Source organism: Anticarsia gemmatalis, chromosome 17 (genome assembly GCF_050436995.1).
Source record: "Anticarsia gemmatalis isolate Benzon Research Colony breed Stoneville strain chromosome 17, ilAntGemm2 primary, whole genome shotgun sequence".
Taxonomy (NCBI): Eukaryota; Metazoa; Arthropoda; class Insecta; order Lepidoptera; family Erebidae; genus Anticarsia; species Anticarsia gemmatalis.
In genome coordinates this window covers 6,575,164-6,594,800 of record NC_134761.1, presented here as the reverse complement: position 1 = coordinate 6,594,800, position 19,637 = coordinate 6,575,164, and the positions used below count along the sequence as shown (strand labels likewise).

General features: G+C 34.4%; 3 protein-coding genes across 7 annotated transcripts; 2 read left to right on the top strand and 1 right to left on the bottom strand.

Annotated features, from left to right (window-relative positions):
* Nucleotides 1-836: 836 nt before the first annotated feature.
* On the top strand, nt 837-4,168 carry LOC142980299 (ejaculatory bulb-specific protein 3-like). 2 transcript variants are annotated; one of them, XM_076125672.1, is made up of 3 exons: nt 837-973; nt 1,386-1,575; nt 3,966-4,168. In XM_076125672.1, the coding sequence occupies exons 2-3, from the start codon at nt 1,392-1,394 to the stop codon at nt 4,148-4,150; spliced, it is 369 nt and encodes a 122-aa protein (XP_075981787.1). In that variant the 5' UTR covers nt 837-973; nt 1,386-1,391; the 3' UTR covers nt 4,151-4,168. The 2 variants fall into 2 exon arrangements, with proteins under 2 accessions (XP_075981787.1, XP_075981788.1); XM_076125673.1 differs by having other exon boundaries at nt 872-969.
* A 2,231-nt stretch (nt 4,169-6,399) lies between these two features.
* LOC142980293 (ejaculatory bulb-specific protein 3-like) lies at nt 6,400-13,853 on the top strand. 3 transcript variants are annotated; one of them, XM_076125665.1, is made up of 3 exons: nt 6,400-6,714; nt 8,318-8,535; nt 12,578-12,717. In XM_076125665.1, exons 1-2 carry the CDS (start codon nt 6,504-6,506, stop codon nt 8,500-8,502), a joined length of 396 nt encoding a protein of 131 aa, XP_075981780.1. In that variant the 5' UTR covers nt 6,400-6,503; the 3' UTR covers nt 8,503-8,535; nt 12,578-12,717. The 3 variants fall into 3 exon arrangements, with proteins under 3 accessions (XP_075981780.1, XP_075981781.1, XP_075981782.1); XM_076125666.1 differs by lacking the exons at nt 6,400-6,714; nt 8,318-8,535 and adding exons at nt 12,019-12,165; nt 13,366-13,853 and having other exon boundaries at nt 12,578-12,773; XM_076125667.1 differs by lacking the exons at nt 6,400-6,714; nt 8,318-8,535 and adding exons at nt 12,151-12,291; nt 13,366-13,853 and having other exon boundaries at nt 12,578-12,773.
* A 1,314-nt stretch (nt 13,854-15,167) lies between these two features.
* On the bottom strand, nt 15,168-17,016 carry LOC142980300 (ejaculatory bulb-specific protein 3-like). 2 transcript variants are annotated; one of them, XM_076125675.1, is made up of 3 exons: nt 16,927-17,016; nt 15,865-16,056; nt 15,168-15,471 (listed from the first exon to the last, which is right to left on the bottom strand). In XM_076125675.1, the coding sequence occupies exons 2-3, from the start codon at nt 16,043-16,045 to the stop codon at nt 15,284-15,286; spliced, it is 369 nt and encodes a 122-aa protein (XP_075981790.1). In that variant the 5' UTR covers nt 16,046-16,056; nt 16,927-17,016; the 3' UTR covers nt 15,168-15,283. The 2 variants fall into 2 exon arrangements, with proteins under 2 accessions (XP_075981790.1, XP_075981791.1); XM_076125676.1 differs by lacking the exon at nt 16,927-17,016 and adding an exon at nt 16,779-16,803.
* Nucleotides 17,017-19,637: the final 2,621 nt, after the last annotated feature.

Genomic DNA, 19,637 nt, shown 5'->3' with positions numbered 1-19,637 from the left:
TATCGTCAATTTTATTATTGAAGGCATTTTGTTTATGACCATCTCAAATTTTATTTTAACAAGAAGTAGACAGTATCGGATAAGCATCCCTTATGTTCTTGTACCATAGTTCGACAGACGAATAACGGATTGAATTCGGATAAGAAACAAACGAACAGCGAAGCCACACAAAACACTAGCCTAGATCAGTAAAAGTATTTTGTTATGAGCAAGTCTTTTATGCTTTCCGTCATATAGTCAAATTAACAGGCATTACATATTATGATGTAATACTTTGAAGAGGTCCTAATGAATGAGTATAATGAGTCCAAAGATTCTATTAATGGTTTAATAAACATTAAAGAGATAAAACTTAGGCTGCCTGTCCACCGAAGCGGAGCGAGGCTGCGGTGCGGAGAAACGGATGAATACTAACCAATAAGAGTGCACAAAATCTCCTCTCCTCGTGAGTGGTTCTCTCCGATTGGTTAATATTTCTCCGTTTCTCCGCACCGCAGCCTTGCTCCGCTTCGGTGGACAGGCAGCCTTAGGCGAAGGTTTGATAAAATTGACAAACAGACAGTCCGGTGTAATCTCTACTCCCTTACTATCTCTACTAATATTACAAATTCAATTGTGAATCTGTCGGTTTGCGTCTCACTTTAACGCCTAAACTACTGAATCGATTTTGATGAATTTATGAACAAAGATTGAGACTCAAAAACGGATACGCGGTAGTTCTATTCCCAGAAAATCTACATGATCGTTGCGGGTAATAAGCCATTTAACTATAGTCCATGCGGACGGAACCGCGGGCAAAAGCTAGTTTTAAATAATTATACAAGTATTCTGTTAGGTACGTATTAAATTAAACATTTTTTATCAACACGGGCTAAGATATAGGTACACTTTGACAACAGGAATACAAAGTATAAAAGGACTGGACGCTTGCAGCAAGCATCACTTGACGTCGTGATCTTTCATCTAAAAGTAGGTGAGTTTTTGCATTGAAATATTGCTACTTTATAACCTTAAGATATTCATCTGTTATGCACCCGACTGCAGTGTCTCATTACAATATTTTTTTGATAACAAATTTGACTCTACCTTTTAAACTTGAGGCACATGTTTATTTTTAAAAAGTTGTTCCGTTTTGCTGCATATACAGTCCAAAGCTTAGTTTTTTACGAGGCTGCCTCAAACGCTACTCGGCAGGCTAATTAATATATTCCAAGGTGAATTAAGTGAGCACAAACAATGCAGAGATTGTCAATCTCAGTAGATAACCTTAAACATTCTCATTTATATATTTATGTTATGTTCAAAATATTTTTATTATTCGTCTGTACGCGCTAGAAAAATACTACATTTCGTTTTATATTTATTAAAATAATTATTGTTTTCAGACCAAGATGAAGTTCTTGTACGCGTTGTCGTTTTTGCTCGCTCTAACGGCTGTCAACTCAGAGACTTATAGTACGGAGAATGATAACTTGGACATCGATGCTGTGGTGGCTGATGATGCGACTCTGAAGGGCTTCTCCGGTTGCTTCTTGGACACAGTAGCCTGTGATCCAGTTTCTGCCGATTTCAAAAGTAAGCATTATGTTCTACTTATATTTAAAACTTCGCAATCGTATTACACATTCGCAATCGTATTTTTTATCAGGCGTGATTTAAAAAACTTAAGCTCATAGATTTGTAAGCGGTCTTAAAATGTTCTCGATCGTTCTTTATAGAGGAAATAGAAATTGTAGTTTTCAAGAAATGGATTATTGCAGCGATACATGATCTTGGGTATAGATATTTTGTTTCAGAAATTGATAATGTTACAAATAAGACATGGTATTTCTTATATTTAATCCTAAAAGGGTTGATTAACAACCGTTACTCTGGTATTAACAGAAAGCTAAATAAGTATTTATAGAGGTTATGAACGTATTGGCATATATTACCAATCATATAATTTTTTGTATAGATAGTGTCAATAACCTTAATTAGCACGTACTCGTAAGTTGTATCTAAGTTCCAAGGCCGTGATAGGGAAAATACGCATAATTATTATGTAGCCTAAACACAGCCTTCTCTCAGGTGGGTACAATGTATAATTATTTTATAGCTGAGTAGATATCACAATATACATAAGAAGTTAGTGATATGATCCATTCGTTGCTCTTAAATGAAGGTTACTATTATACCTACTTACAGATTCTGACACAGGATTTCCATAGTTTTCATCAGAGGCATTTTTCAACTTTATAAATAAACCATAAAACGGCTTTAGTATTTGATAAGAATAAAAAACAATATAATGTAACATCACTATTGTATAATAACAATTATTTTCAAAACTAAAATAAAAAATTGTTTTACGTACTTATAGATAACTTGACTTTATGGTTGTTATTTTGTTCCCATAAAATGGGCAAATTTGGTGCTACAAGCATGTTTATTGTTTATACACAGTACAACAATCATTGTTAATTAAACGATGATTCTGGAGTCCAATTAACAATATAGATATTTATCAAAATAACTGTTGAGGTAGGTATAGTTTTTTTTTCAGATATGGAATATTCCAACAATCAAACGACGGTGGTCTTCAACTACAGCTATAAAACATGACGTCAAAGTGTTGAGATATTAATAAACACCTATTCTTGGATTGGTTTGTTTATTGATTTTTGCGTGGGCACCTCTGCGAACCGATATGTGTTAATCAATGATAAAAGTAACTAACGATAGTTAAAGAATATGGTAAACGCCACCTTTTACGAAAGTCAAATCATGTATAGGTACTTACAATAAAATAAACTATGTGCAGTTCTTGTCTTGAATTGATAAAAGTTAACAATGTTAAACAGTATTTGAGTTATGAGGGGGTAAAAAGTAGCTCTAATGGTAAATAAATATACGCTCGCCTTATGTGTATACCCTGGCTCTATCTGTCTACACCCTATCGCTAGTCTAGAAACAGGCAAAAATATTCTTTCGTGTTCTGCGATATTGTAGCTGCTAGCAATAATAACAAGGCTTTAGACCCCATATTATCTATGTAAATGTGAATAGTATAAATTAATATCAATTTCATAACTTGAATGGGTACATAGAGAGATTTATAATTGTACTTTTTGATGCATTTATCCGACCACAAACAAATTTACAGCCAAACTAAAGAGAAGGTTTATTATATAACATTCAACCTCAAATAAAAAGTATTAAAATCTTTGCATCATGCATATTAAACTGTTAAGAGACTATAAACGATAGCCTACACGATAAACTCTTTCACCGATAAATAAGAATGTGTTGAAGTTCAACGAACGTGTGTACAATAATATTATGTAAATAAAAGAATAAACTTAGCATTTGACCTCCAGTCGATAAAGTTGCATAAAGAGATAGACTTTTGATCTCGTTTTTAAATACCTCTTGTTTGCTTTGCAATAGATAGATTCTGGAAGATGAATTAGTTACAAGAATGAAGTACCTACTTGCGACACTTATGTTTGAGGCACTATCGTCCATATTTCTGTATGTATATTAAAGGTTTAGCAAATCCCATATGACAAGATCCATCTAGAACTTGTCATAATAAAAATCATTTTTTTTAAAGTGTCAGATTTACACGTGAACAAAACCTGTTGATAAAGTAGTAAAACTAGTAGAAGTATCAAATCATGGATTACTATGATGTACCTTGCCACGGGATTACCTTTACTTTGGGATTTCCCGGTTTATTGGGCAATTATTAGACTTTCAGATCGTGCGCGTCAACTATCAAATTAGGTGTGAAAAAAACATAAAGTGTTTTATAAACAACAAAAAAATAAAGTGATACGTTTCATGATAGTTTATGGGTAAAAATATACACCTGAATCATCTGCAATTCATAGATACAGGCCTACAGGCCAATGATGATCATGATAATGATAATAAGTAACGTACTTTTCTCTGATACACAAATTCACTTCTTCATTTTTCAGAGGACATCCCCGAGGCTACAGAGACGGCTTGCGCTAAATGTACAGACGCACAGAAACACATCTACCACAAATTCCTGGAAGGACTGAAGACCAAGGTGCCCGGAGATTATGAAGCCTTCAAGAAGAAGTACGACCCTCAAGGAAAGCACTTCGCCGCTCTTGAAGCCGCTGTTGCTCAGTCATAATAAAGTTGCTTTTTGATATTTTATTGTTTGTTAATACCGTATGTTTCTTAAAAACAAAATAGGCAAAAGACACGTGATACCAATATACTTTGACTGCCTCACGCCGATATCACTGTGTCGGGAGATCGTGGGTTCGATTCCCACACGGAGCGGGTCTGGTTGTGCTTTGTGTCCGTTGTTTATATGTTTATAAAAGTCCCCGCGACACAAGAGCAATTCTTAGTGCGGGAGTTGTCAGTAATGCCCCTTTCCTTTTAGACTGAACTGTTAAACTGTTTCTCTAGAATATTTAACAGTTGAGTTATTTAGAACATTGAACTCATACAGTTCATTGACGATAGATCGACTTTGTGTAATCACATAAAGCTACAGTATACATGAATCGTACGATTGTTACTGTCGAACCTATTTGAACCAAATTTTTATGTTGCACTAGAGCAAGTAAAAAGGATTGATAAATTCACTGCAGTTTTTGTAGTTCTAGTAGTAATGTTCAATCTTAAACCTAGATTCTGTACACATAACATCGCAGCGTCGCCGTCGTTCTCTCAATTATTGCATTTTAACAGAAAAGCTGAAATATTACCCTTTTTACTTAGGAGAGGTCTTAACGATTTAACTTAATTGTATACAACACGAAACATTTTTGTAATACGAAAACATTGCTTGGAGTTACATAATTAATTAGTAGATCATTCACGTGATGTTAATTAGTTACACTTGTTTTTACCAGCTTTTATGATACGAGACCAACATAATTAGTCTTTTTTAATTGATAAAAAATACTTCCGACGGCTTTAGGTGTAACTTGTTCATCCGGATCTGTCTTTCTGTTTTTACACATATGGTTTATTTTTTGGTCCTGTCTGGCAAATTAAATGGATTAGAATAAAGCAAGGGTAGGAATATACAAACTTTCCTTATTCTACCCGTATGGAAAAGGGGCATGATATTATATATGCACGATATATTATTTATTTATCATTTATATCATAGTCTTGTTTTTAAAGTACAAATATATTTTTAGTATGAAGAATGTTCTCGTAGTAAAAACTATGCAGAAAAATATGTAGTATCGACTTGTGAGTGACCAAATATTTAAGATTTAAAGAGCAAAATTCGACAAGCTCATTTACATGGTCAACAGCTACTAACTGTGTTGACTTATCCTCGGTTTGCGAGGCATTTTGAACGGCACTTTATTTATTCGGTAGCGCCAAATATTCGGTAATGGACAAGCGTTTAAACGTTAATGTGAAGTAATCATTGCGTTTGGTTATGACATTGTTAAGTTTTCTTTTATGTTTGATAATTATGGTTCTCAGATAGTGTTATGATCTGGAGGATAGAATATAATATTTCAAGAAGAATGCCAGTGACAACGAACTATTGAGAAGGATCTCTATACCAATGATGAACTGCCCTCAAGAATCAAGAGCAATCAGAAACTGATAAGGGTTTCGATTATCAATTTGTTACTGTAAATAGAAAATATGAAACATTCAATGATGCAGGATAATATCCTTAAAATCGCGATCACTACAATATATCCCAATAGTCTCTACCCATTAGAAGGTTCGAGAACATCACGATTATTCCTTGAAATGATTAATGGTATGTTCCAATACAGTCTAAGGAGATAATGACTTTGTAGTCATCAATCTCAAGGAGAAGAAATAGTACTTAACACAAAAACAATATTAGGATTAGATTAGGATGTAAGGCAAAGTTTACCTGCATTTATTTTGTTAAAGGATAAATATGTAAATATGCTCTATACTACGATAAAATGTCATAAAAGATTCATCTCCCGGAAGACTTTTTTAAAGGTGACCACCAGGATAAGGTACAAATACCACTACTACTGTAAAATGGAGTCGCGTGTCTTTGACTAATACATAGTAGTTTAAGGTCTGGTTTTTAATTGTGTCTGTTGTTAAGGTTTGTTAAAGTTCTTAATGAAGAAGTCGTCTATTCGAGAACAAAAAAGAATATAGAAACGTGCCAGAACCATCGTCAGTAAAACAATGTAATTGATATATCGTTTTATTTCGGCGCTAAACTATAGTTTTTTCAACTAGAAACACATTGTCTGGGATATCAGTACCACCATCGCACAAATACCTATATATTAGATAATTACGACCATAATTACCAACGATGTTCCGAATATTTAATAAAGCACTTAAGTTTTTGTTGGTCTCTTCCTTATAAATATTGTTTATGATGAAGGTCGCTATATGCTGGGGTCTTATATACAAAGCATTTGAGATGTGCACGTCATTTACTGTGGACATAACACCAATTTCATAACACTCATTACATCGACTCCATATTTAAATATTCTGCAGTAATGGTCGGATTAAATAAATGCAATTTTAAATGTTCCATATTATTAGTATGTTTTTTTATTGCGGCGGTGATTGCACAGGAAAAGTATTACGATAGAAGATACGATTATTACGATATCGATAATTTGATACAAAATCGGAGGTTGTTGAAGAAATATTTGGATTGTTTTCTAGCGAAAGGACCGTGCACGCCTATTGGAAGAGTGTTCAGACGTAAGTACTTGTTTATCTACTAATAAGTGATTCGGTAATGAGTAATTTGGTTTCATTATAGAAGAAAGTGATTTCCCTGAGCCGATTTGAAGAATTATCTAATACGTTAGGCAAAATCTGTGCAAATTAACCGGTGAAGATAAATAAAGACGGCCATATTCTAAACCAAAAGACTTTGTTATAATGAAATACTTTTAGATAATATAATAATCATCAAAAATTATATAATCGATTAAGTAAACTAAGTTAAAGCCGTGAACTAAGTGCTAATAAAAAGACATACACCAGTCTTGCTCGTAGACACTACATTGTATTCTACAAAGGATTAAACTGTCCAATCAAATAAGTTTCTCTTTTAATTCATTTGTGTTGTAACTCTATCATCAATTACTTACTTTTACATGATGAAACTTTATTACGATCAATAGAATTTGTCACCGTGACCGACATCACACATAGATGTTCTATAAAGGTTGACACTGAACAACTTGTACTAACGCTTTAGGATTTTATAACTTTTAAACCGTAGGAATAAATGTCATTTATTCCGAAAAATTGATTCCGTTAATTAAGTATAAACGCATATTTTTAGGTGTGTTAGTACGTATTTTGCAATTAACATGACATTTAACTCCAGTTTTACTCCTATGATATGACATGTTATAAAATCCATTTCTGCCTCTACACCCGAATGTTAATTATTCCTAGAAATTACGAAAATATACTGTTTTAATTTAAAATTGTTTCAAAAAATAAAATCTATTTTTATCCTTGTCGTTTAGCCTAAAGCATAAATTATTGAAATTATGCTAAAAACCATTTTATACGCCACGAAAAAACATTTATTCTGTAAAACATATACCTCAACATTGAAGAATAGTTCATCATTTTGTTAAAACTACATGATTCGGCAATTATAAATGGTAATTAGGACTTTACGGTTACATGATTCCGTTGACTTTTTGCTGTTCGTATCATTTTGTAAAGTCATACTTTTTATGCGAATCGTATCTAATTTGTTGGATGCATTTATTTTATTTCTTCTATTTTGACAAATAAAACGTGATGGATGAGGCTAGGTAGTGTAAACAAAATACCTCCTGCGGTTACAATATTCAGTACATATCTGTAGCGCAACTCTCTATCATTATCGACTATAGATAATAGATAGCAAGCTATCGAAAAATAATGTATGAAAATCTAATCAACGCCTCTAGAGGGCGCCGTATGTACTATTTTTCCAGCACATTTTGAATCTCAAATTTTCCATATTCAATAGTACAGTTTGTAGAGAATCGCCCTTGCTCTTACCGAGACAGAATAATAAATGTAGCCTAATTATTAAATTGATTGCAAGTGTCTGTAAGCATGGTTTCTTAAGATTCATTAGCAGATTCTGCTGTGAGAAAAGAGATAGATCAGAATTTAAGTAAAACGCTAATTATTGCTTTTTACAGATTTCCATAAAAATATTCTAGAACATTTCTGTTTTCAGTCTGAATCCACAAAAATATCTAACATCTTCACAGATCTATCTTAAATCCCCGCCTAAAAAGTATTAGGAACAAATGGTTTTAATTCTTATTCCACAAAATTATTCCAGAACTTTTACCGGAAGTAGTAGCGACGGCTTGCAAGAGGTGTTCGCCGTCTCAAAGGAGGCTGGCAAGGAAAGCCTTCTTCGCTTTCAGGCGCTTCTTCCCCGAGAGCTACGAGGAGTTGATGGCTAAGCTTGACCCCAAGAACAAATACTACGAGGCTTTCGAGAAGGCTATAAGCAACGCTTGAATAAACCACATCGTCTAAGTGTTATATTGTGAAGTAAGTGTTTAAAGTTCTTGTTGCGCAATATGCTAGCTTCTGCGTCACGTTTATTAAGTTTCATCACTATTTATCTTAGGATAAAGTTAGGATGTTTTCACATACCTAAGGATTGTTTAATTTTCGATGGATTAAGAAAGATTGCTGCGTCATTTCGTATTTTCGACTTTACATCAAACATAATAGCCGTGTAATATACGATTTGACTCTAAAACAATTTTAATAAGATTCTTAAAAAAATCTTAATGGTCACTTGATAGCCGACTCAGTTTTAAGATTATCACTCTGGACGCAAACGCAGAAATAAGGTCGTGATTATCCAAATAAGTGTTGAGCGATGAACATTGAAGGGTAACTTTACTATTGAGAAATAATTATTGACTAGATGCCTAAGAGAGAATTAGTTTTCACACGCCAAAATTATCATTATAATAATACAATAATATCTATTCACACAACACTGTGAAAAGTAATTAGGTACAATGTGTAGCTTCAAATATAAATTCAGTTCACAAAAATGAATTTATCTCAATCGTAAATCAAAATATTACTGCATGTTGTAACCGCTAAACAATTCTGAGAACATACATAAGTACATATTTTTTGCTTAGTATCTAGGTATATAATTCAATTTTAGTAAAACTAAAACTGCTGTTCGAATATTAGATTTATAATGCTCACAAAGTTTCCAGCCGTTAACTGTCTGCAATCAGTAAATAGGTGGCCCGATGATTCTATTGATTTCAGGTTGTTGTCACTTATGGCCGCTGGCTGGACCTTATGGCTATATACCGCATTAAGCTTTTAGTTTTGCTTGCATGAAAGAATTGTTAATAATATGTAATACGCCAATTTCAGTATAAGAATATATACTGAGGAAAATTAGTACGAATCGGGATGTTTAATTGTGTATGCGTTTTAACATCTGGAAGAAGACAACTATGGTGCGTGTCGGTTGTCGCAAGAAGGACAAATTAATCTAGAAATGGGATTTAACCTGATTACATAAAAGGAAATGTCAAGCAGCTTTAAATTATATTTCGGCGAACAAAAGTACCTTGAGATGAGCGCGTAATTGGTAAATTTCCGTATCGATAGGGCAAGGAAAACATCACTATAATTATCTTTTTTGACGCATGGCTGCTTTACTACCTTCAAATAAGATTTCGACAGATGTTTCCCTAACCTTACTTGACACGATAACTATAGTGTAGGTGATTATGAAGAGCTTTCTTTCTGTTATTGATAAACGGTGAGACACTACTAACGAAACGTGTTTTCAAGATGCCTTAAACAAAATAATAATACAAACGTTATGAATAAATAAATGTAACCTATTAATGTCCCGCTCCTGGGCAAGGGTATCCTACCGTCATGAGGGAGGGGCTAGATCTTGAGTCCACCACGCTGGCCAAGTGCGGGTTTGGGACATTGCAAGCACAATATCTTCAAGAACTGTACTTAAGTACTCTCAGGCATGCAAGGTTGCATCACAATGTTTTCCTACACCGTTGGAACAAGTGATAATTATTTCTAATACACAACTCCGAAAAGTCATTGGTGTGTTGCCTCGGTTACAAATCTTCGACCACTTGCGTGGGAGGCGCAGCTTAAACCATCCGAATATCACAACATTTAGGTGTTGGAAAACCTATTAGCTAAAAATTTTAAGGAATTTGTATTAAAATCTTATAATTTTAACGCAGTGCTTGTGAATATGGACCTTATTTTCCCTATAGTACTTACTCGCACGATTACACAGGCACACCTATAATTTACATTGAATACTCAAGTTAATACGTGAATCATTGGCACAAGGAACTTATGATGTGCCTCTAATATTTACTTGATGACAAATGTTCTTCTTTGTATTCAAGTATTGTCTTTAAACCAACAAAGTCTTTTTGATGGCTAAGCAAATTGATTCATCAGTAATTATATTGTTAAGATGTAGATAAAGCGCACGATTGATGATGATTCAAAGAAACGCGTAACAATGTTACATCCTATTTGAAGAAAATTTGTATGCTATAATGTAATGTTATATGATTAGGTGTAATAGGAAGTCTTTCAAGGCACTCTTCTCTAATGATTCGTCCATTCTTATCCTAAAAATAGCTGCTTTAGGGTGTCATGGTACGGCCCATTACTTTATATTAGGTCGGGGAAAAAGTCTTTTCGCATTATAGTATGTATGAACTTGTAATAAAATCTTTTCTCTATACAAAAAAGCTCGATATTTGGGTACCTCACGAGCTCACTGAAATAAACCTAATGAACCGTGTACTCATTTGTGATTCTTGAATCCAAAGATTTTTATTACAAGTTCATACATACTATAATGCGAAAAGACTTTTTCCCCGACCTAATATTTCACGGGCCTACTGACTTAGCGTAGTAAAATCAGTATTTATCAAGCTTGTACACTATTTATAAGTGGCAAAGCATTTTCTGTTAGTATTTTGGGCAAAAGGAATCAACTGAATTGTCTAGTCTATGTGTTATGCCTATAATTGAATCTTGCTACTTTTTCTTTTCCTACTTATTCCGTAACTTGTATGCCATCAACCATGATGATTATGGGATGTCATAAAACTGACTGTCGCGTGTCGCGTTATGTTTTCAATTACATAATAGGAATGCATAACACTACTTAAATGTGATGTACTAATTTATAATGAAATAATTTCGCAGAGTATAACACCATTTGTTATTGTTTAAAGACATAATTGTGTTGCTCAATAATTTCCCAATTGTAATATTACAATAATTGCGCATAATCATATCAAGAGTGTTGCATTATTACGCATAGTTATATAAAAAAGAAATCCTTAAAACTTAACCAAAGACTCTAATTTAATAGGTTAACGCAGCAAGGTTAATTTGGGTAACTTTGAATCATTTGGGTAACATTGACAGTGGGAATTTGAACTAGTTTCGATTATTTTTTCATAGGAAACCAAAACAATTAAAATTTTGCAAAACGAAAATAAACCTTACCCAGGTTACCCAGGTTGATGTTACATAGTTTACGATCCATTTCCAGCTGTAGTCAGCTTATTTATTAATGAATTTTATAGATTAGTTGGTGTAAACAGTATTTATATAGGATTTGTTGTGAGGTTTCAAATGTTTTGACACCTGTCTTTGACAGCTTCTCTGCTTGAGTAAAAAAATCAAGATTGATATAAACTACACTAGCCTATTTTATGCACAAAACATTACTGCATTAGTTCAACACGCACTAGAAATCATAGTCAATTAATAAAACATGATCCCCGTGTTTTTGGCGAAACGTTTTTATTATTTTCCTCGTTCAAGACCTGTTCAATTTGAGATTGCTCAATATTCCCGGTATCATGCAGCAATCGACAATATGAGTATTTGTTTATAACCACAAGTTGCTGTCACGTATATTTCGCTAACAATACAGGGAGGGTTTTACCGAAACATTGTAACAGATTAATATAAACTCTTATTTGTTCTCGTAAAAGGTTTAAATTGGTTTGTCTCGAGTACGCAAGTGTTGACCCATGTGCCAACAAAGGTAGTGGGTATACCGTCGTCAATATAAACCACTGTCGCTTTCTGCCACCGCTAGTTCTTTAGGTCGATTATAGAGAGTAAAAGGTGGGTGAATGAACTGCACGCAGTAATCAGTGACAAATTAATTTGTGACTTGTGATACCGATACTGTGAATAATCCGTGTGATATAAAGTCTCCACTGTAGCGCAAAGAAATTGTATTAAAATTCCGTGCGTTTCCACTCTATTCCATTATTCAATTTATTGTGTTTAATATTCAACTTAGATCATCAAATGTAATGTTTTAGATTTATGCATCTAATTCGTGAGACTTGTGACGAATAAAATTGAATTAAGATTCTGCACACGTTTTATGTTTGTCCAATGTCCATGGAAACAGTTTGCTAAACAGATTTGATCGCTTAGCATTCGGGACAAACGACACTCTTTGTTCCATTGTGATCGAGCGAAGTTGATTAATCGGAAGAGAGGAATTAAATTGAGTTGCTCTTTACAGAATTCGATATACAAAATGAGGGTCCTGGTTGTGTTGTCGTGTGTGATTGTAGCGGCGCTTGCAGCTGATAAATACAACGCTAAATATGATAACTTCGATGTGGAAACTTTGATTTCCAACGACAGACTTCTTAAGGCGTACATAAACTGCTTCCTTGAGAAGGGAAGGTGCACCCCCGAAGGATCTGACTTCAAAAGTAAGTGCTTGTATCAATCCTTACAAAAAAATATATATCATAACCACTTTTTGTAACCGCTTTAACCGAATTAAAATTGACTAAAGCTCTAGAAGAAACTTGAAGTATACGTAGTATCAAAGTAAATAAAAATATGCAGTTCAAGGTCTTCATAAAATCACCGAGTGTTACGTGAAGAGGCCAAGTTAATTTTGAATGTTGACACTAGGCACGTTGTAGCACTTACATATTTACGTAACTCAGGATTAACCCAGCACCACTCGAATGTGTTTGCACAAACGAGGTCGAGGTCAAGGCTTGCAAGAAGGAAAACATACTGAGCCAATCGTAGCCGATGCATGTGTTGATGCAGCAATTAACATATCCTTCATATGATTTTCCTTTGCAGCTGCACTATTCATATAATTATTTAGTTATTACTATATGTTAAATATTTTGTAATAATATACATACATTTATGTGTTATATTAGCGTGAGTTAACATTTTTGTTACTAATTGCTTAATTCTGTTGAAATTGGGACCAAGAAGTAGTCCTTGTAGAACACCTTTTCATATGAACGTCCTGTTATAACATTTTATTTTTATTTACAGAGACCCTACCCGAAGCCATTGAAACCACCTGCGCCAAATGCACTGAAAAACAGAAGGGCAACATCAGGAAGGTGATCAAGGCTATCCAAGCGAAGCACCCCAAGGAATGGGAAGACCTCGTCAAGAAGAACGACCCCAGCGGCAAGCACCGCGACAACTTCGACAAGTTCATCCAGGGCTCCAGCTAAATATTCACCAAACATTGGCTGAACAATTAGAACTAATTCATTAGTCGTAAGCTCTTAGTTGTAAAGTATGGGTTTTGCCACAACTGCAGAAAGAATCAATGTTGGAATACTTGCACGCGATCCCGTTACCTAAAATACAATCTGTTCACATCTCCAAACTCAGTGTTTCTCGGGATCGTAATCTTTGTGATTTATTTATGAGTAGGCTTTTAGATAATAATCGGATGACAAATTGTTGTGTTATTTATGAAATATCACAATGTTGACTGATATTTTAATAAAATATTTGATGGAAAATTATTCCTGTTGTTTGTTCTTGCGTTACGGTGTGTTGGGTTCGTTTAATTGCAGTACCGGTTGTGGAGGACGATGTAGGATATGCGCACAATTAAATCAGTGACATATAATCAAAAAATGATGAAATGACTAGGTGAGCAATTGGACTGGTTGCATGTAGGTTTCGGTGTCAATCAGGGCCGGACGGCGCGGCGGTCGTAGCGCGGGTTGCGCCAGAGAGCCACTACTCCGGCACTTCGCTGCAGTCTGACGTAACTTCATAGATTGTGCAATCCCGTCACATAATCTTCGGCAACGCAATCGTTCCGCATCATATGTCACGATATTTACGTCACTGGCTACATAGGGTTTAATCTATATTTTTTGAATATGTTAAACTTTTCTTTAAACCTTGACACTTTGCCTTGTTTCTTAATTTTTAGGAGCGTTGACGCGAACTTTTTCAACTATATTTTATGTCAACTTGATCATAATAGCTCGGATATGCTTTAACTCCATGCTATATTCTGTAGAGCGATTCTGTACAGTCGGTACTTTCGAGTAGAGAGACTTGTATTTTAAATGTACTGCAAAAATAGTTTCTATGACGCCCGCTAGAGGCGCTGAACCGACTATCAGGCAAAATTTTTCAACAGCTAGCCGGTTGTTGGTAGTAGATAGTGGTAGAGAATCGCAGTACTGATATGAAAATTTTCTTACTATTAGAGTGTCCGAAAACGTGAAACCAGCCTACAATAATAAATCCTAACCACTGCTGAGTATTAGCTTAACATAATAATATTATTCTCGCAATTGTCCTTGTGTTATCAATGAGAACAGCTCAAGATGCTTAAGTCAGTAATTATAATAGAAAAGATAATTCATTGATTAATGTGATGTGATTGCTATCCTTGATTATGGCAGTTCATGCGCAGTACACGCGATATTTTGTTACATTAACTGTCTTACTAATAAAAGACGTGTGAGCTTCTATTGGTTATACAGTGTTTTGTCATTTTCTATCAATTTTGAAATTGTATATGAGTGAAAAAGACAAAACGTTGTATAACTAATCCCGAGCTTACACGATGTTTGTCAGTGAGATTGCTAATGTTATTCGTTGCTAATTGGACATAATAAGGATCTAGCTTTTCGCCCGTGGCTTCACCCGCTGCTAAGCTCGCGTGGTCAACCCCCTCGGACAGGAATTTCCAATAATCGTCTCTTAGTGCTCCTTCACACTTCCTAAGCAATCTTCATACCAAATCTTTAATTCTTCATTAGCATAAATCTTTTTTTTAGCAAGGTTATGTTACAAAACAAGTAAAGAAAAGAGAATTTCACTTTGCAAAATATAATTTACTATTAATTGTAATGCTCCACACAGTAATCATTTGTTCCATTATGGTTATGAAATGGCCAGTCATGTTTTTGGTACATCATCAATTTGGTAATTAGTCAGAAGCGAGAACGAAAGCGGTGAATTCCTTCTCGTATTCTCCCTTAGGATCGTACTTAGCGCGGAACTGGTTGAAGTCTTCGGGTCTCTTTTCGCTTAAGGCTCTGACTGTCTTTCTAACGTTTGTCTTCTGGATGGGTGAGCATTTGGCGCAGGATGTTGCTATTACCTCGGGCAGCAGTTCTGAAAAAGTTTAACAGCAATGAACCTGTATCTGTTCATATATTTGGTGATTTCATATTATATTGGTGTCAACTTGGTAGTGTACTCAAAAAAAAAATAGTTTCCCGAGTTATATTTACAGGGTTAGGTTACACAATCATAGGTTACATTAACTTATTTTATATTCAAAATTTTATCTATATTGGTTCAGTTATATTACCGTGAAAATGAAACGCACAAGCAAAGTGACTTCCGTTCTTTAATATTAATTAAAAAATCGTCAGTAAGCTTAGTTTCCTCTATATCATAGACGTTGCAAGCTTACTGTGTTTTTCTCGACATGATTACCAAAGTCTCAAACCTTATCACTGATTTTTTTTTAATTTTGAGAGTATAATTTTGTTCAGTACTTACTTCTGAAATCAGCCGAATGTTCCACGCTGCAATCTCCTTTATCCAGCATGCAGTTAATATAAGCCGTGAACAACGCATCGTCTGCGAGGATCTTGTCCACGTCCAGTTTGTCGTAGATCTCATCGTAGCCCAAAGCGAAGGGAGCCGCGAAGGCGATCACAGCAATCAGAAGTGCGTTCATTTTTGTAATATCTGGAAATAATACATATGGCCGGATAACTGAATGTCTATTTTGTGACAGCTGTAGCGCGATTCCCTATTCCTATCGACCAACGGTTAGCTATCGACAAATTTTGTATGGAAACTTGATCAGATTAATTTCAAATGTTAAGCGCTCGCTAGTCGATAGTGCTGACTGTAGATAATCGCGCTATTAAATAACAGGATTTTGGGTCCAATTTCCGAGCAGTGCAAAGTATTTATTAGAATTTCTTGAATAGAACAGCTTGGAATCACAGACGAGGAATCTGTTAGAATACCTTTAATAGAAAATCTTGGAATTTTCGAAGTATTGCAATGTGGGTGCATATTATAAAAAAAAGTTCTATGGTTAAGTAAGTCTTTATTATTGAACAATTTACTATTAATTCAAATCCCACGAAGTATTTTGTTTTAAAATGTGGGTGTACTTTATATCAATTTTCTATATTTTAAAAATACTTTTCCAACACGATATTACTTTATAAATAGCAGTTTCCAGAATTCGTGTTATTAGTATTCTGTAGAAGTCATTGATATTTTGTAAATTTAAGTTAGTATACGTTAAATCAATGTTTGATTATAAACAAAGAATATTTGACAGGCCGCAAAACATACATAATGACGTTGCGTAATTTTACACTTTCTTCTGTAGAGCCAATTTTCTTTAATTTACACAACTAATTTTAAGAATCATTTTGATAATAACAACAAACCATTTGTAAATTTATTGTATAATTTTTTAAAACCCCACAGTTATTAATAGAACAAAGGTGTCTAACGATAGAAAAATCTAGTCGTAATTACGTGTAAACGCGATTTCCCATGAACATTTATGAGAGCAAATAATGAAAGATTTCTTACCTGTGTCTATTGTAGCTAGCAGCTGACTTGATGACAACAGGATTGTGTCCTCTCATTTTATACAGAGCAAGCACGGATATCCACAATTATTGTAATTCCTAAAATGTATAAAAATGAAATTGTTTTGTCTAACATCATTATAATATAATTTTGGAAGATCAAATTGCCCTCCATCACGGCATTACCGGCATTATTGACCTTCGATGAAAATTGGAAATAGTAATTTGTATTGTAAATATTGTATTTTAATGAGAGTTATATAAAATACAGGGTTATCAGATTGAACTGATAATGTTTATAAAACGACTGTATATATTTATTTCGCCTCCCAAAAAGTTAGAGATTTAAAGATAGTACCTTAATGTACTATTTTATTTTTTTGCGTTTATTCACACAGTCTCTTATTGTCAAAATAAAATTATTGGGTATATAAATAGATCAGTGAATTCAGTTCTAAATATAGAATCTGGTTCAATTACAATCGAATGTAACCTGTAGTATTGGTACCTGTTACGTGACTCATTGTAACATTATAATATCATTCTTCACAATAAAAATACATTAGGTAATACGGTGTATGTACATGTAATACTGTTAAGGGCAGGGTTATATGTACATCAGGTTTACGCTATTCCCAATTTAAAACTCCAGGCAAAATATAATGATACTTATATAATAAATAGCACTATGACATGCAGAACGAATTTCAATCACGGAAATCGCATGAATTGTGATTAGTTCATGTAAATGCAAGCTTAGTTTAAGCAGAAACTAAACTCTTGAATACAATGACCTTTAACTAAAATTGTTAGTTACTTTGGGCTTTGCATGCCGCCATTAGTCCGACAGTCATTTGGTAGATAACCTTAGGTTGAGGCTATCTGTAAATATTTGCTAGACATTGTGAAAACATAATACCATCTGCGACTTTGTTTTACACTGTTAATAAAAGTCTTTTACAGTGATAATGGCTTCAATTTGATTTGTTGGGGGGAGTTTTAAATAATATAAAACTTATATATGACTAGTTGACCCGCGCAACTTCGCTTGCGTCACATAAGAGAGAATGTGTCAAAATGTTCCCCGTTTTTGTAACATTTTTTAATGCTGCTCTGCTTCTATTGGTTGTAACGTGATGATATGTAGCCTATGGCCTTCCTCGATAAATGGACTATCTAACACCGAAAGAATTTTTCAAATCGGACCTGTAGTTCCTGAGATTAGCGCGTTCAAACAAACAAACAAACAAACAAACTCTACAGCTTTATATTAGTACTAGCCGACCCGCGCAACTTCGCTTGCGTCACATAAGAGAGAATGGGTCAAAATTTTCCCCGTTTTTGTAACATTTCTTACTACTGCTCTGCTCCTATTGGTCGTAGCGTGATGATATATAGCCTATAACCTTCCTCGATAAATGGGCTATCTAACACTGAAAGAAGTTTTCGAATCGGACCCGTAGTTCCTGAGATTAGCGCGTTCAAACAAACAAACAAACAAACTCTTCAGCTTTATAATATTAGTATAGATAGATAGAAGTATAGATTTAAACCAACTTGGAAACTAAAAAATATAGAAAGGGCACATCGCCGCAATAGCCGTAGCGCCGCGTATGGTGGATACGAGTCCCATCCGGAACAAATATTTGCAAGATTAGCGCGAGTATCTGTTCTGAGCCTGGTTGTTAATTTATACATATAAGTTTGTATTTAGAAGTATATTAATATATTTGCCAACTGGTAAAACAGCTACTTTATTTTGGAACTACACTGAATAACTAAGATGTCGGACTTTACATGCACGGAGCCACCGTCACCTAAATAAATAAATATTTTAGGACAACTCACACACGGTCATCTGATTCCAAACTAAGCAGAGCTTGTACTATGGTAACCAGACAACTGATAAACATAGTTATATACTTCTAAATACATACTTATATAGATAAATTAACATCCAGGCTCAGAACAAATACTCGTGCTCATCACGCAAATATTTGTCCCGGGTGGGATTCGAACCCGCCACACGCGGCGCTACGGTTATTGCGGCGAGGTAACCACTTTAACCACTGCACACTGCGCCAAACGTGCAGTTAAATGACGCATGCTAATATGTTCCATGTGTCCATCAAGTCCTAAATCTTCATGTGCGCTGCTAATTGGAAGGCGAAGGGCTGCGTTTGCTTATCATAAAAAAATCTTAACCGGTAATTAGTATTTACATAACAATGAACATGTTCTTGTTTGCTTTTGTATGTTAAGTGAGGTAATCAAGGAACTTGTGTAATTGTTTTCCGTTTTTTTATTTGATGGACACTGTTAATGCTGGGCTAAAGGATTTTAAATAATTAACAAGTTGATTGCGTGGCTTCGGTTGAACACAAATTGTTAAATGTTCTAGTCGCGTAATGGTTGATTTTTGGATGACAACGCCTTCAGAAAGTAAAGAAAATAGTATAACAGAAAGAATAGTAAATGCATTTTTAAATATTTAACTATATGTCGGTTAGTTTTGGTGTCGTCACTCTCAGTCATATATGTACGAATTGAGAAAACACATACTTTTTTTGAAGTCGGTTAAAAAGACAAATAGACTGTCGCAATTATAATATTACTTTGAATAATTACAATAATACTGTATTATTACAATAATACTGGTATTTAAATGTACCAATTAGTTTACTTTTAACTGGCTTAAAAAACAGGGGGTTC